Genomic DNA, 18,690 nt, shown 5'->3' with positions numbered 1-18,690 from the left:
TCTTGGGCTTACTTTACTATAAGAACATAGTAGATATAACATACAAAATACATGTTAATTAACCAACTGTTTATGTTATCAACTAAGCTTCCGGTCAACAGTAGGCTATCAGCCATTAAGTAGTTGGAGGAGTCAAGAGCTATACATAGATTTTTGACTGTGCTGGGGATCAATGTCCCTAACCACTTGTTGTTCAGGAGTAAACTGTATATACAAGAGGAGATTTAGGGGCACCTGGGTGGCTCAGCGGGTTAAAGCCTCTGCCTTTGGCCTGGGTCATGATCCCAGGGTCCTGGGATTGAGCCCCGCATCGGGCTCTCTGCTCAGTGCAGAGCCTGCTTCTCTCTCTCTCTCTCTGCCTGCCTCTCTGCCTACTTGTGTTCTCTGTCAAATAAATAAATATATAAAATCTTTAAAAAAAAAAAAAAAAAAACAAGAGGAGATTTAGCTTATGTGATTATGGAGTTGGCTCATGTGATTATGGAGGCCAAGAAATCCAATGATCTTCCATTTGCAATCTGAAGAACTAGGAGAGTTGGTAGTGCAATTCAGTTCAGGTCTGTAAGCTCAAGACCCAGGTCAGTCAGCGGTGTAAGTCCCAGTCTGAGATCAAAGGCCCAAAACAAACACCCCCCCCCAAAAAAAAACCACCCCAATTCACTCTTCTTCCACCTTTTTGTTTTAGTCAGGTCCTCAAGGAATTCGATAAGACCCACCCAGATTAGTGAGGGTGGATCTTCTTCTTCTCCTTTTTTTTTTTTTAAAGATTTTATTTATTTATTGGACAGAGAGAGAGAGAAAGAAAGAGAGGGAACACAAGAAGAGGGAGTCGAAGAGGGAGAAGCAGGCTTCCCTCTGAGCAGGGTTCCCAATGCAGGGCTCGATCCCAGGACCCTGGGATCATGACTTGAGCCAATGGCAGACACCCAATGCCCCAGGATAGATCTTCTTTAAAGTCTACCAATTCAAATGCTAATCTCTTCTGAAAACACCCTCACGGATGTACTCAGAAATAATGTTTTACAAGCCATCTCGGCATACTCTTATCTGGTCAAGATTACACATAAAACTAACCATCACATAAGTCAAGACACACTCCTCTATGATGCCTTATTTAACTTCTCTAGTACCCATGATTTCTCCTTATTCTCAGATCTCTGAGAACGACTTAATGCCATTATATAAGGTCCTGAATTATTAACAAAAATTTAACAATATTCTGTCTGTTAATCAGTAAACATTATCTCCTCAACCAAATTATATCCCCTCATAGGCAAGTAACCATATCTGCCAGCCGCATTTGAAACTCTGTAAGGATACTTGATATTTTGGTAAAGAGTTAAGAAAAATATGTAGTTGGAAAAACCATGCAAAGAACAATACTTTGGGATGGTTTAGAGAGCAGGCTGTATGGCTTAAGATTCTAAACATCAAATTCTAAACATCTAAACATTGGCTCAGAAAAAAAGCTACCTTATAAAGGTAGGTTTGGGGGCACTTAGGTGGCTTAGTTGTTAAGCATCTGCCTTCGGCTGGGGTCACAGTCCCAGGATCCTGGGAGCAAGCCCTGTGCTGGGCTGCCTGCTCAGTGGGAAGCCTTCTTCTCCCTCTCCCACTGCCCCTGTTTGTGCTCCCTCTCTCACTGTGTGTCTCTCTGCGTCAAATAAAATCTTAAAAAAAAAAAAAGTAGATTTTTTTTTTAAAGAATTTTACTTATTTATTTATTTGAGAGAAGAGGAGAGAGGGAGAGAGAAAGAGAAAGGAGTGGGGAGAGGGGGAGAGAATGAATCCCAAGCAGACACCACACTGACCATGGAGTCCGATGTGGGGGTTGACCCAAGGACCCTGAGATCATGACCTGAGCCCAAATCAGGAGTCTGATGCTTAAGTGACTGAGCCACCCAGGCTCCCCAAAATGTGGTTTTTACATCAAATTTTCTATAATACCTCTTTTTCCTTATGTCAGGTTAGTTAAGTGTTCAGGGCATGTTTGACATAGCAGTACCATTCTCTCGGGTAAGCCCCCTTGAGAGGGCATATATATTGCATAGAAGGTGAAGTTTGAGAGTGTGCAGATGAGCAGTTACCCCTCACACACGTAAACTGCAGCTTGTGTGGTGTAAATATACTGTCCCTGCCTGGAACTGCCTGTGGAACATGGTCTCTTCGGGCCCTGTGGTTTCTCAGTACATTCCAACTGCTGGGAGGCTGAAGCTTGGCTCAGCAAAGAGCAGATAAACAGCTTCCTGTAGCAGGCTGCCCGTGTGAGGAGCAATGACCTCAGCAGAGAGCGTCTGCTTTTCATTACCCTGAGCACATCGCTGCACTGCTAGAGCTCAGAGTAGGAACAATACAAGTTGGATAGGTTTGGCTAGCTCAGGTCTCCCATTACACCTTGAATTTTTTAATCTTGGCTGCCAGAGAAAAGAGGGTATAGCCAGGAAGTGAGGAAATGGCTCATGGGTGAGAAAGGAAAGACAAAAACATTTTCTGAGGCTGTTCTCTGAACAAACGAGATGGGGAGTTGAGTGGCTAACGCTAAGTCACTGACAGTCTGGCAGGAAGTCCCCCGATGTCTTTCATCTCCAAAAAGGTACATAAACTGCAGGGTAAGCAAAAAGTGTGACAGAAAACAAGAGAGACTAAAAGGTCCTCAAACTCTTCAACTCTAATACCATTTAAAGAGAAAGAAGAACAAAACTATCCCTTTCCAGGAGATCCACAAAGTAGGAGAGAAGCGAAAAACCCAGACACCAGGAGCTAACAGGGAATGGGAACGAATTCCACAAAGCCAGCCATTTTACTCATATCATTTTACCTCATGTGTCCAACAACACCTGTGAGATAGGTATTAGCATCCCTAGCAATGATCTTGACCTGGAAAATATAATACAAGGTCATTAACAAAGACATTTTTTGTTGATGTTATTTAATGACAAAGGGATGAATTCAAGGCTGCTTCTACGGCCACCCCAGAAACAGCACTGCTGACTGTTGCAGCTCCAGAACTCAGCAACCCTAGGCCAATGTGTCCTAAAATAAATTTACATGCTCATGACATTTTCTAGTAAGATAGTTTCCACTGTGCTGGACAGAATTGCATCTGATAGTTGAAGAAAGGAATCACAGTTATGGCCTCAGACAGGAAATTGGTTGGACATGACCCCTCTTGAGGGATCCTGAGAAACAATTTGTTTTGTGGGGAAGTCATTGACTGGAAAGATGCACCTGCCATGGGGCTGGAAGCTAAGAGACAGACAAACATCTTAGCAAATCATAATAACAGAGAGAAGCTTCATTTGACTTTCATTTCACTTTTCTCAGGGAAGAAGAATCTTTGTGTGGCTGCCAAAACCCTAACTGTCCCTCCTCCTTCCCCTCTCTCCCTTCCACCCCCATCCCAGTTCATTAAAGACCTTCTGGTTAAAGGTGCCAGAATGTGTCATTCTTTCCTGCTCTTGTGCCAGGCCTATGCTGCCAGCCACAGATCTTCTAGAGTACTGAGCAAATTATCGAAGAAATTAAAGACACTGATGAATTTATACTGTTCTGTTGTTGATGAAACGAAGTTTTTTAACTTCTGATGAGCTATTTCATATTACTAATAGCACTACTGATCGGTTCATTCGGATTTGTGTGCGTCTACCTGATTGCGGGAGGGGTACTCAGAGAATTATCAGAGCAGGAGAATGAGAAGAAATATTAGTGCTTGGATGGGGCCAAATAAAGATTCTTTATATTATTTATCAGTTAAAATAAATTAAGTAATATCTCTAAGGGGAAATATTTTCGTGTAGAAAATTATACCTAAATTTTTTACTAGCTAACTATAAAAGTTGCTCCCAGGAAAAAGGAAATAGTATCACTGGCTCTTGAGAATGCTTCCACCACGGATGGAGTTCCTTCATTTCCTCTTATCCAATGGTTTCACAACAGCTAAGTTTGTCTTAACGGGTAAAAGGGGGGTGGGGCGGGGGGAGTGAGGACTCTCCTGACAGGGAGAATCTGGGCCCAATTATTTCCACAACCTTTGACTCTGACTTCTAAATGAGTCAGGAGACCAGTGGGCTGTGAAATGGCTTCCTCAGTTACCAGGTCAAGTGCTGCTGGATGGTTTCCTGTAATCAAAACATGAAGGGACTGAAGAAGAGGGATGAATTCTAAGCAAGGAAGCAGCCTCTTCTATCCTTGATGAAACTGGATTTTTAAGTTTCAAAATAGATTGTGGTGACTCTCAACTCACCACTATGTCTCCCTGTAGTGCTTTTGCTTTGGATACCCCTAGTGACATAGAAAAGGACCAGAATCCTCTACAGATTTTTACAGATGACAGTAAAGTGCTGGGCCAATAACAGTTAAGGACAGGATTGCTCTAGCTGAAGACAAAATCTATTCCTGGCAATTATCTGAGTCTGTGAGAATCCAGATGCTGACAATGAGAAATGGGTAATTTTTTGTTACAATGTGTCAACTCCAGCTAAGAACTGAACTATGGAAAAAAGATGGGGGGCGGGGCAGGGAGAAGCATTACCCTTTTGAAGAAGTCTATAATAGGATTAGTCACCATTACTTCACCAGAGCACATTTTGGCTCAATTTAACAACAATAAGTAGGGAAAACACGGAGCAGAAATGGCCCAGAGAAGTCTCAAGTCCATCCCTCATTTGAAGCTGTGAGCCTGGAAATAGTGAAGTCCTGGTTTGTTCTGATGTTTCTTGTTGCTCCAAAACTGCTCCTCTGTTGCCATGGGCACGAGAAGGACCCAAAACAACATTACTTAAATGCTGGATGATAGATAATCCTAAAAAAATCTGCCCACTTTAGAACTGAAAGTTTACACCCTGAATGTTCTAGATTACTCAGGAGAGAAGTGGGTCATCTTTCATAGGGCTTAGAGCACCTGTTTAAAAAAAGAAGAAATAATACATATTTTATAATGATGGTTTGTTTTCTTTCAAGTTACATTTTAAGTGCTTTAGGAATATGCACCATGGAAACTTCCTTTTCATCTCCAGCAATGAATTAATGAAGGTCACGTTTTATGGATGTATTCTAAGCAAAACAATAAAAAAAAAATAGGGATTTGATGCTGTATCTTTTACTACAAGAGTATATTTAAAAAGGCATGCAAATTCCCAATTGAATTCTGATGATTAATATATATCAAGATATAATAATTAATGTTCTTTTTCTGAAAACTAAGATTTCAATCTTCAAATTTATATTATACATAACACAAGTAATCTTTAGGTCTAATTATTTTATTACTTTCACTTATTATATATGAGCAATGCATAGGGAAACCAAATAATTGGTTTCCAATTATTTGGTTTCCCTATTGGTGGCTTTCCCTGATCACTGACCATTAAGGTTATTCCATTCTGGGTAGCAGCAAATAAAATCAATCTTATTATCTTTTTTGGACACAGAAAACTTAGGTAACAAAGGTGGACAAAAAGGTGAGTCACCTGAACAGAGATAACTTATCGGCTCTTTGATGGGATGAGTCAATTGTCCCATGGGATAAGCCCTCAAATGCCATCTCCAAGAGGCCTTCCTGACTATCCTGTATATCATGTTACCCTAGTTATTTCCTTGTTATTTATCTTGTTTATGGTCATCAGCTGTGTAACCTTGGTAGTATTACTTTTGTGGGCCTGAATAAAATGAAGAGGATATTAAAACCCCACCTCATGGTATTGTGAGAATTAAAGATTTTTATTTATTTACTTAATTTGTCTTTTTTAGAGAGAAAGAGAAAAAGAAAGAACATGTGCACATAAGTGGGGCGGTGGCAGAGGGAGAGAAAGAATCGCAAGAAGGCTCCATGTCCAGTGCAGAGCTCGACATGGGACTTGATCTCACAACCCTGAGATCAGGACCTGAGCCAAAATCAAGAGTCAGACACTTAACCGACTACGCCACCCATTTGCCCCAGTATTATGAGAATTAAATGAGAGAATGTATGTTATATGCTTAGAACAGTGCTTAGCACACAGCAAGTATTTATTAACTATTAGCTATTGTCTTCATCATCAGTGTACTTGTTTATTGAATATCTCCCTCACTAAACCCTTACATCCATGAGAATAATTACTTTGTCTTGTTAACTACTCTGTCTCCACTTCCTATTACACATAGGCACATACATAGTAAGTGCTCAAAAATAATTGCTGAATGAATTCATGAGTGAATGCTGTCTTATATTCTCACATATCCTTAAAATAAACCTCTATTGGAGCACCTGGGTGGCTCAGATGGTTGGCCATCTGCCTTCAGCTCAGGTCATGATCTCCAGATCCTGGAATCCAGCCCCGTGTCGGGCACCTGGCTAGGCAGGGAGTCTGCTTCTCCCTCTCCCTCTGCCTCTCCTCCTGCTCAAGCTCTTTCCCTGTATCTCTCTGTATCAAATGAATAAATCTTAAAAAAAAATAGAAAATAAAATAAAATAAAATAAACCTCTACCAATGAAGGTATCTGTGTACTTGCAACCAAAACAGACATCACGTAAGTATCCCCAAGAAGCTAAAACCATCATTGAAAAAAAAACAAAAACAAGACACTTGATCATAAGAAAGAGCCCTCCTGGGCCCACCAGCCAAGACCACAGAGTATCATTCATTTCTATATTAGTATGTGGAGGTCAAGCTCCCTGATGCCACAGTGTTGTAACTATCAATTTAGCCTGTGAAGAATGGTTCCCAATCCTGATAGGAATTCTCAGATTTCAGCCTGTTTTTCTCTCATCATTATTTTCCAATGTCTTAAAAAAACCACATTTCTCATTTTATCTTTACCACAAGAACCTGGTCACTCTCTGCTGTGGTTTCTAAGCTATAGCTACTCTAGCCTCATTTTCTTAGATGTACTTCTTCAGAGGTCCTAACCCCATTCTGACACTTGGTCTATTCTTAGAGTGGCACCTCTAAATATTACTTCCTTTTACCTTCCTCCGGTTGAAAGACAACATTCAGAGGTAGAGGTTGCATACAACATAAAAGAAAATCCTCTGGGATTTGGTATCCTTCTTTCAAGAGTGTCCAGCGGAACATGATCTAAAGAGCTCACAGTCTTGCAGACATACACACACAGTACAGCTTAGCTACTCATGTTTTACAGCTTACCCAGATTTACTGGAACAATCAAGGATTTGTTGGAAAACACCAACAACCATGGAGTGACAGCACAGGTGAGGGGACAAGCAGACCCAGAGAAGAAAATCATCAGGAAAACCTTCCTTCCCAAAGCAAGATTATAGAATGAGGACTTTTTCTTAAAAGGAACTTATAAGGAACTCTTCTTCCTAGGGCAGTGTCGTTATGCTTCTATGAATTAACACAAAACTGAAGGCTGATAAGGAAGGATTTTCACTAGATAAATAAAATTGATAATCAAAGAAAATCAGGAGCTTCTACCACTCAGGTCTCTACCAAATACCAGTTTTAATTTCATCAAATGTCCATTCTATTCAAGTCTTTTTTGCTTGTTTGTTTGTTTTAAGATTTGCAACTTTGATGCTAGTTCATTTCTCAAAATAACTTGCCTTGGGCCAATAGGGTTTCCGAAAACTGTCAGGTATGTGCCACTCACATACATTATGTAATTTTTAGTTTCCTGAGGACAAGAAACAGGTCACTTGGCAACTAGATTTCTATCAGCACTATGGAAAATCTTACGACTTTTCAATAGTGTATTGGTGAATAAAAGCTATCGTTGATAGCATTCAATAGCATTTGAAATTGTCATAAGGTTTACTATTGGCTCTATAGAGTTCAGGATCAGTTATTAGACTAGTTGGGTTCACTTCTGGAGTACTACCTACATGGCATACAGCTGCTTATATGGCAGAACACAGAGCTTAATCAAAAAAAAAAAAAATCAATAGGGGCGCCTGGGTGGCTCAGAAGGTTAAGCCTCTGCCTTCAGCTCAGGTCACGATCTCAGGGTCCTGGGATGGAGCCCCGCATCGGGCTCTCTGTTCAGCAGGGAGCCTGCTTCTCCCTCTCTCTGCCTGCCTCTCTGCCTACTTGTGATCTCTGTCAAATAAATAAATAAAATCTTTAAAAAAAAAAAAGAATCAATAATAATGAGAGAAAAATCAAGAGAAAGTCCTTATTACTAACAAGAACAAGAGCAAATAGTGTGTAGTAGCTTAAAATATAGATACAGCTGTATATTCAACAGTCACCTAATATCTTTTATGTGCTAAACATTGTGCCAGCCACTAGGAACACAAAGATGGAGAGACAATGATGTCTGTCCTCAAGGAACCAGTGTGATAGGAAAGACTTATAAAGGATTTGGAGGGTGGGGGAGGTAGAGTAAAATGAAAAAAACCAGGAAGAAGCATTGCCCCCAGAAGAATCATATTTCACTTGGCAAGGAGTCTCAAGAGTGCTGGTACAGATTAAATGGCCTAGAAACTTGACCCCCAGTCTTGTCAGTTCTTTAAGAGCAAGTGAGGCTATTCATTCTCAGTCTTTATTCCCTGCCCACCTCATTTGCTTCAGCCTACACCATGAGAACATGATTCCTTCCCTGATCCTCCTTTAGAGAACTGGGAAAACGGACAGGCTCTGCTCTTGGAGAGCCTGTTTTTCCCAGGGTCTTGAAATTCCAATCCATAAGAAATCTAGACTTTATTTGTATATATTGCCATATGTATATACATTGCCATGTATATATTATTGCCATAGCTTGGCAAAAAAGCTAGGGAGAGTCAAGAATCCCCCAACAGCAACCCAAGTTTAGGCCATTAGAACAACTGTCTGGGGACGCCTGGGTGGCGCAGTTGGTTGGACGACTGCCTTCGGCTCAGGGCGTGATCCTGGAGTCCCGGGATCGAGTCCCACATCGGGCTCCCAGCTCCATGGGGAGTCTGCTTCGCTCTCTGACCTTCTCCTCGCTCATTCTCTCTCTCACTGTCTCTCTCTCTCAAATAAATAAATAAAATCTTTAAAAAAAAAAAAAAAAAAAAAAAACAACTGTCTGATCTTTAAGGAAGCTGTAGAGATTAGAAAGGAAAAAATACATTTTCAAGGAGGATAGACTTGGATTCATGATTTGCCTTAAATACAAGCCTGTCTCAGTTGGTTAAGCTTCTGCCTTCAGGGCTCATTGCTCAGGCGGAAGCCTGTTGCTTCCTCCCAACCTCACTCGTGCTCACTCTCTGTCTCACTCTCTGTTTCTTTCTCTCAAATAAATAAATAAAACCTCAAAAAAAAAAAAAGCCTGTTAAAGGCTATTCTTTCTTAGAATGTTCCCAATAAACCATAAAAATATGGAAGGAGAATCCAAATGATTATACAAATATGTGACGGTATTTTGGAAATAAAAATAACACTGCGTATTTCTCTAGCACACCCTTTCATGAAGACCAAGGAGTTCAAAACAGATTCTCTTTCAGCCTAAGAACAGTTCTGTGACATTAAAAAGTAGTAATCACTTTGATTTTTACACACTCCAAGCATGCTTTACAAAGAAGCACAATATGAAAGTTATTCTGCCCCTATGAATACTCTAAAATCATTAGCTGATTGACACAGCGTCCTGTAGATGTAGAAAGAAAACTGCAAAGCAAATCATCCTAAGCACTTCCATGAGAAAAACCAGCTATGAAAAACACAGACTAAGGGAACCCTGATGAAAGGCAATCACAGTAAGCATTCTGAATAATGGAGAAAGTTAAAAATTATAGGAGGGACCTAAAGAAACAGAGCTAACAGATCAGACAATTAGTTCTTGGGCTACTCTCACCATAACCACTCAGGAAACCTATCACTGGACAAAACTAACTGCACCAAAGGTATGTTCCAAAACATACCTGGGCAGCCCTCACCAACCTACCAAAACGAATCATTCACTGCCACTCCATCAGCAGCTATAATCTGCTCTATTCTTCATGCACCTTGCCTGCTTCCTAGTGCCTCTTCTGGACTCACCCGACTGGCAAAACAGGTACTTACTATTCAGTGAAGAACCTGGCAACGCCATACTGGCTAATATCTTCCTTATTCTCTAACAGCTGGCACACTGCATCTTCCATATATGTGAGGACATGTCGCTGGGCTAAAAAAAAAAAAAAAAAATCAAGACAGAAAGAGAAGGTGAGAGACAAAGTAAGTCTTCCCAGTCCCAGTAGTAAGCCATGAAAGTCAATCAAGATGTTGGTTCTGCCCTAAGGAGTGGACTGGAATAGGCAAAGCAAACTTGCTGGTCCCAACTGAGCTCTGGTCTCAAAGGGTAGAATGGGAGACAATGTAGAACATGACCCATTGCCATCGGATTGGCTATTATTATTAATATTAACTCTTCACTCCTCATTTCAGTGGAGGGTGATGTTAATGAGGGTGAGGAGCTTTAGCACCATTTAGCTACACCTGGGAATTCTTTTCTTTCTATCTCCTTCCACTCTCTTCCACTTCTGCATGTCTCAGGAGCTTAACACAGGAGTAGTGATGCCATGCCTGAAGTATGGATGATCTGCTGGCCAAGAAGACGCAATTCCTTAACAACCAAAAAAGTCATGGAAAAGTTTAAGGAAATTTAATGAAAATGTCAGTAATGATGCTATAAGTTATTAGCCTTAGGACTGTGAAATCTGTATGGCTCAATTTACCAGAAATCACATTTTCTGCATTTGTTGTAACAGGAAAATGTGTGAATTAATCATGGGCTTGTATTAAAGTATGTATTAGAATTAGAAAGACCTTGGTTTGAATCATGGCTCTGTCTTTGGTAGCTTTATCTTAGATAGTTATTTAATCTACACCTGTTTTCTGCTTTATTAGATGTGGAAAGAAACATAATTTAGCTCTTTCTCAAAATATGGTTAATGAACTTCTTGATCTGAAACACCCAAGATACCTTATTAAAATACAGATATGTAATCTGACACCATCCCAGACTCAGTGACCTTAAATTTCTACCTGGAGCCCAATAATTCTAAAACAAACAAACACAAACAAACAAACAATTGTGTTTTTTTAAAAAGATTTCATTTATTTGCCAGACAGAGATCACAAGCAGGCAGAGAGGCAGGCAGAGAAAGAGAGAAGTTTGGGAAGCAGGCTCCCTGCTGAGCAGAGAGCTGGATGTGGGGCTTGATCCTAGGACCCTGAGATCATGACCTGAGCCGAAGGCAGAGGCTTACCCCACTGAGCCACCCAGGTACCCCAAAAATAGTTGTTGTTGTTGTTGTTTTTTAGAAACTTTTAAATATAACATTGTATGCCATGTTTCAAATGTACAACACAGTGCTTTGACAATTCTACTTATTACTCAACGTTCACCACACTAAGTGTAGTCACCATTTGTCACCATACAATGTTATTGCAATATTATTGACTATATTTCCCATGCTGTACTTTTCATGGAGCCCAGTAATTTTTAACAAGTACCATTCATGTTTCTTATGTACCTGGAAGTTTAAGAATCACTGATTTAGACCTTGAGCTTTGGAGTTCAGAGACAACCATAGTTCCACTGTCAGCCCTACCAATTCCTAGCTGCGTGACTTTGAACAAATGACTCTCCATGTCTATTTCCTCATTGTGAAATGTGGATAATAATACTATTACTATTCGGGGCACCTGGGTGGCTCAGTGGGTTAAAGCCTCTGCCTTCAGCTTAGGTCATGATCCCAGGGTCCCGGAATCGAGCCCCACATCGGGCTCTCTGCTCAGCAGGGAGCCTCCTTTCCTTCCTCTCTCTCTGCCTGCCTCTCTGCCTACTTGTGATCTCTGTTTGTCAAATAAATAAATAAAAATCTTTTAAAAAATAATACTATTACTATTTATAATAATAGTATTAGTAGTTCCTACATCATAGGGTTATGCGAGTTGAATAAGATAATGCATGTAAAATACTATAGTCCCTTGTAAAAGTCTATCTCAAAGGTGTATTGGGGGTTTAGTTCAGTAAACAACATAGGCTAGCGCTTCCATTACAACATGTGTTCAACAAATGTTGTTCCTTTCTCTGAATTTTATCTTGAGGAACAACAATGATAACTTGGCACACTTCACATTTCCAATTCAGTATTTCCATCTTCCATCCAAAAATTTAAAAACAAACAAAACAAACAAACAAACAAAGAAAACCTTTCTTCCAGAGCAGCAAGACCCAAAAAACCCTCATAAGTAATGAACATCTTGTCAAAAACCAATTCCACAAAGTTGTTACCAAGATGGACTCTGGCTCTTTCATAGTTTCATCCCTTAGGAAAATATGGGGGAATTACCTAAAATTTATTAAAAAAAAAAAAAAAAAAACAGGTACTACAAGGGGCACCCAGGTGGCTCAGTCGGTTAAGTGTCCAACACTTGATTTTGGCTCAGGTCATGATCTTAGGGTTGTGAGATCAAGCCCTTGTGTTGGGCTCTGCACTGAGCATGAAGCCTGCTTGGGATTCTCTCTCCCTCTCCCTCTGCCCCTCCACCACCCCTAAAAAAAAATATGTACTTCAAAAAACCATTCCTGAAGTCCTGGTAGTCTAGTGAAACTTAAAAAGCAAGTAAGTTTATCTAAACGAGCTGTACTCAGGAGAGTCTTCTTTGACAATGGTGACATAAGGTTTCACCACGTTTGCATGGGCCTAAAGTACAGATGAATGACAGGTTTACATTCTGTGATTTATTCTGATTTATTCCAATACAAGTGCTTCCCAAAGCTAACAAGTATCAATACACTGCAAACATTCTCTAGCCCCTCACCCCCCAAAAAGAGGTGAAAATAAAATCAATGCTTCAGAAACAGGTTATCCAACTGGAAAACTCTCTCCAAGAAATGGCCAAAACTGCGAGTGAAGAGATAACACATGCCAATTTCTGGCATTCATTATTTAATACTTTAATATATACTAAATTGTAAGAAAATGGTCAAAGTCACATTAAAATCAGCAACACTGTCACCTCTGTATTCTCCTTTCCTTTTTCCACCCACTTATCCTGGTCTTTTAAAAGATTCATTCCAGGGCACCGGGGTGGCTCAGTGGGTTAAGTGTTAGCCTTTTGCTCAGGTCATGATCCTGGGGTCCTGGAATAAAGCCTTGTATTGGACTCCCCGCTCAGCAGAAAGTCTACTTCTCCCTCTCCCTATACTCTGTAACCCCACTCATGAGCTCTTGCTCTCTCTCAAATAAATAAAAATCTTTAAAAAAAAGGTTTCCTTCCTTGCACTAGATGGGCTTTCTTTGACTTAGATCTAACTAAAGCTAATACAGGATTAGAGTGTTTTGGATTTTGTTTTTGATTTGATGGTAGAAATGAAAAGAGCTCTACTTAGTTGCAAATCCTGCTGCTTCTCCTCCCTGACTTCGGGGACTAAATGTCAGTGTGAAGGCCCTTTAAGGGAGAAATATTTTCAGAGCAATTAGAATCAAAGTACTTTTGTCCTCCTGGGGGTGGGAAAGAGGAGAAATTTTCTGGAAAACGACTTTGCACTTAAAAAAAGGTCGGGGCATAGGGAAAGAAGGGAAGGAAGGAAGAAAGAAAAATGACTATGTCTGTTTAACATTCATCTACCGATCTGATGTTTATGGAATTTAATAATATTACACATAATAATGATAACAGTAATGATACCGACTTGGAGCACCTATGCAACTTAGTGAACAGGATGCAAGATATTGTGCTCATTATCTTAACATGAATCATAGTATTTAGTCTTTGCCACAATCCTATGATACATATGTATTTTGCATACCTCCATTTTACAAATGGGAGAACGAGATTTATAGAAGTAGCTTGCTCAAGATCACACAGCCAAGCTAGTGAGAAAAGCCAAGACTCAAACCAAGAACCCATGCTCCAAACACTATAGCATATTGCCTCATCATTAACACTTCGTGTAATCAGTTTTCCAGTAAATATGATCTTTACTTCGCATAAAGCACAGGGCAGGGGCATATGATGATAGTAAAATCATCTGAGAAATATGGTCCATTTGTGTCTGTGTGAATGTGTGTGTGTGTGCAGGCCTGTCTTGTCCCTGTCTGCATAGGTGTGCATGCCAATCAGCATTTTGTGTGAAGTTAGAATTTGTCATTTAATTTCAAAGTTTCTTATAAAGAACCACTCCACCATGAAGCAGTCACCCTCCCATTCCTTGTTCACAATGTGGAAACAGAAAGCCCTAGTGCCCTTTTTATTTGTGGGTGAAGGGAAGCCGCTAAGAAGAGCCAGAAAAAGCAGGGAAAAGTTCTCCCTGCAGAGAATTTCCCACAAGCCAAGTACGAGGAGCTCTGTCTAACCGATACTCTCTGGTGCTTTCCTTCACCTGCAGCTCTTATCAGTCCAATGTTCCCTCTGTGGGCACCACCCAACCCTGGAAAATCCTTGCAGTTTATCAAACTTCAATGAGACAGAAGTTCAAAGCTCTTGCCTGGCAATAAAACACGGAGAGTGTCGTTTTATATTATTTTTTAAATGCAAAGGAATAGGCTTTAATTTATGTGAATGATTAAAGAATAAAAACAGCACACCTGCACCCCTGAGGGCAAAGATATCTGGGCACCTTAGTTGCCCTCTTTGGAAAAGAAAAAATGTTTCAGATTGATTTTTCTTCTACTGCTTTGCCATGATTCCTACAACAAACCCAGGATTAACTTTTCTAACATGTACCAATAAGGCTCTATTGTTCTGAAATCCACATGAAGCCCCAAGGTCCCTGTCTTGCTCAGATAGCATCGCTCTCTGAGATAAGCACTTATAACTTCAACATGCTGCACTGAAAGATTTAAATGAAATATAAGTAACTCTGTATGACTGATCATTATATAAACCTCTCAAGTAAAGGCCATGTGGATCAGAAACTTCTTGGTTCTGTGTAATGGCCTCCTGCTGATCATTTAATTTCTTTATACCACAGTCACTCCTGCTATAAAATGGGTATGATACCAGGAAAGATATGACTAATAATAAACTATTTCTTTGGAAAATATTTGGTATATACAAAAAGTAACACATTAGTGATTATATTATTACAGCTACATACTGATTCTACAGTAAAGACACAGCAATTTTTTGCAACGGTTAAGAACATGGGCTCTGGGACGCCTGGGTGGCTGAGTCATTAAGCGTCTGCCTTCAGCTCAGGTCATGATCCCAGGGTCCTGGGATCAAGCCCCGCATTGGGCTCCCTGCTTGGCAGGAAGTCGGCTTCTCCTTTCTCCCACACCTCCTCCTAGTGTTCCTACTCTCCTTGCTGTCTCTCTCTCTGTCAAATAAATAAATGAAATCTTAAAAACAAAACAAACAAACAAACAAACAAAAATGGAACATGGGCTCCAAAATCAGGTTGATCTGGACTTGATTTCTAGCTCTGGCGCTAACGGTGTGACTTTAAGGAAGCTACCTAATCTCTCTGCCCTTTTCTATAAAATTGGGGGATAGTACCTACCACCTAAGTTTGTAGTGAGAATTAAAGAAAATAATGTATGTAATAATCCTGGCATAGGGCTTGGCACATAGTTAAGTATGCACTAAATATTAGCGATTATTTTTATTGTTGTTATTACTACAGTTGTTACTATGTACCACTCCCAGACATCACAAAACTCAGAAGACAGTAGATTTTCTTTCTTTCTTTCTTTTTTTTTTTTAAACAAGCTTTAGTTCACTTTATTTTTCTTGTATAAAACTATGTGGTAGCCACAGCTGGAGCCTGGGTCCTCTGCACAGAGACTCTGGTGTGGGTCTTCACAACATGGTCCGTGAACTTTCAACGCTAATAATACCACCAAGCAACCAATTTCCTATAGCCCCCCACTCACTTATTTAAAGTTCTGCTCATGCAACCAAGGATGTTTACAAATTATCTTCAGGGATTCCTAGGCTATATAAAATTTATACGTACAGTAATATACCTAAGCATATGCCCATTTTGGTTATACCCTTTAAACTTGTAGGAAGCGTTCACTTATTAACTGCTAATTACTCAGGAGGCTCTAATTTACATGGGGAAAGTCCAGAACTATTTCTTTTTAACTCTCTTCCCAAGCATAAATACCATCAAAGTATTAGCTTGTTTGTTTTGCAATCAAATAAAGGGTCCCATTTGGAAATTATTGCTTAAGGGGCCTAGAATTTCCACCTACATTAATTAGACCACTCATTTTGTTATTTTTATTTAATACAGAGTCCCTATACTAGAATAAACAAGTCTCACCAGAAAAATATTCATATGAATTACTATGCGTGATATTAATAGACACATACAAGAGCATAGCAGTGTAAGCGAAAAGCATAGCATATACATATATTCAACTTTAAATCTGGCTTTTTCCTCCCTTGCCAGAGTCTTTCTGAGACACATTTTAGTCTTTGAAGCCTCTTGAAATTCATATGCTGGCTGGCACAAATGTTGAATTAAGTTAAGACTGTTCTCTGAGATAAGAAAAGTAACCCTGTTCACCAAACAACTTGTCATATAAAAACTGTTTAGAAGCTTCAAGATCATTTATAAGTCACTACCATGAATTGATTCGATTTGATCTTGTGAAGTACAAATAGATAGCTTACTGGTTTAAAAAGTTAATGCATCTCCTCCATCTTTACACATATGTCCTGATCCAGGGATATAGCATGTTCTGGTGAAATACTTTATTACCCACAGAAGACCATCTTTGATCTTAGACCACACTAGACCAATTTCCTCTGACCAAAGGAGATGGGAAATGAGGAAAACCAGCACATGTAATCCTTACACAACTCAATGAGGTAAGTAATAGACTTTCTTGAAGCTCAGAGAGGTTAAGGAACCTGCTAAAATCTTAATAGATGGCTGATCCAGGATTTAAACTTAGATTTTACTCCAAAGCCTATGTCCTTCCACTATAACACACAACCTCTCAAAAACAAAAACAAAAGCAAAACATAATAAGAAAAACCCAAAACCTTATAATGTGTCCCATTTTGTACTGTATTATCTGGAAATTGCTGGCTATCCATGTAAATACTAGAAAAGAAGCTTAAATTGGTAAACCAGATGGTTAAAAGTACTTAAATGATCTTTAAATTATAAAAAAAAGTTTACTTCTAATTACTTATGTAATTATTTTTTTTACACATGTAATTATTTTTAAAGATTCAAACAGTACAGAAAAAGTTAAAAACCAACCCCAGTTCCCATTGGTAACAGTTGTCAGTTTGGTAGGAATACTTTAAAAAATATAGAAATACATAATTTGTGAGCTGCATTTAGTTTTGTTTTAAAATAAATGACATATACTTTTTTCTGAACCTTGCTTTTTTCGCTCAACCGTGCCTGGAAATCTTTTCTAAAATATGAAAACAAATTACCCTTGCAGTATTTCTCAATGGCAAATATTTCTCTACTGATAAATATTTAGGCTGTTTCCTTATTTTCATTATAGTAAACCTTGTTGTGTTGAATATTCTTATACCTTTCCTGTGCACATGTGAGTTTTGCTATGGAATTGGCATGCCACAGGATGCACATTATCTTTGTGGACTTTTTTCCAGTTTTATTAAGAAATAATTGACAGGGCGCCTGCGTGGCTTAGTGGGTTAGGCCCTGCCTTCGGCTTGGGTCATGGTCTCGGGGTCCTGCGATCGAGTCCCGAGTCAGGCTCTCTGCTCAGTGGGGAGCCTGCTTCCCTTTCTCTCTCTCTGCCTGCCTCTCTGTCTACTTGTGATCTCTCTCTGCCAAATAAATAAAATCTTTAGAAAAAAAAAATTGACAAACATCATCATATAAGCTTAAGGCATATAGCGTGATGGTTTGATTTACATATATTGTGAAATGATCGTCATAATCGGTTCTGCTAACATTCACCATACATATAAAGTAAAGAAAAAAAAGGAAGAAGAAAAAACATTTTTCTCCTTATGATGAGAACTCTTAGGATTTACTCTCTTAACCACTTTCCCATGTACCATACAGCAGTGGTAACTACAGTCCTTATGCTATAGGTTACCTCCCCAGTACTCATTTATCTTGTAACTGGAAATCCGCACCCTGCCTCCCTACCACCTTCCTCTAATTCCCTCTCCTCCTCTGCCTCTGACAATCACGTGTCTAATTTCTTCTTCAATGAGTTTGGGTTTTTGTTTGTTTGTTGTTTGTTTTTAGATTCCATAAGTGAAATCATGCAGTATGTGTCTTTCTCTGACTTACTTCACTTAGCATAATGCCTTCAAGAGCCATTCAGGTAGGATTTCCTCATTTTTTTGTGGCTGGATAATATTCCATTATATATACACACCACAACTTCTTTTTTTTTTTAAATTAACGTATAATGTATTATTTGCCCTAGGGGTACAGGTCTGTGAATCATCAGGCTTACACATTTCACAGCACTCACCATAGCACATACCCTCTCCAAAGTCCATAATCTAGCCACACTATCCCAACCCCCACACCCCCCAGCAACCCTCAGTTTGTTTCATGGGATTGAGAGTCTTTTATGGTTTGTCTCCCTCTGTATCCCATCTTGTTTCATTTTTTCCTTCCCTACCCCCTATGACCCGCCCCATGCCGCCCTGCCTCTCAAATTCCTCATATCAGAGAGATCATATGATAATTGTCTTTCTCTGATTGATTTATTTCGCTCAGCATAATACCCTTTAGTTCCAGCCACATTGTCACAAATAACAAGATTTTGTTTCTTTTGATGGCTGCATAGTATTCCACTGCATATATATATATATATATATATATATATATATA

The 18,690-nt window shown here is 39.5% G+C and overlaps 1 protein-coding gene across 1 annotated transcript in view; it reads right to left on the bottom strand.

The window, feature by feature from the left end:
* Window positions 1–18,690, bottom strand: part of C7H11orf49 (chromosome 7 C11orf49 homolog) — a 188,494-nt gene that overhangs the window by 130,694 nt on the left and 39,110 nt on the right. Inside the window, exon 2 of the mRNA XM_044259211.1 lies at window positions 9,966–10,068. Coding sequence (XP_044115146.1) covers window positions 9,966–10,068 — 103 coding nt within the window. The remainder of the gene's footprint in view (window positions 1–9,965; window positions 10,069–18,690) is intronic.

The sequence above is a fragment of the Neovison vison genome, chromosome 7 (assembly GCF_020171115.1).
Source record: "Neovison vison isolate M4711 chromosome 7, ASM_NN_V1, whole genome shotgun sequence".
Lineage (NCBI taxonomy): Eukaryota > Metazoa > Chordata > Mammalia > Carnivora > Mustelidae > Neogale > Neogale vison.
Note: the sequence above shows the minus strand (reverse complement) of the source record. Positions and strands in the feature narration are given on the sequence as shown.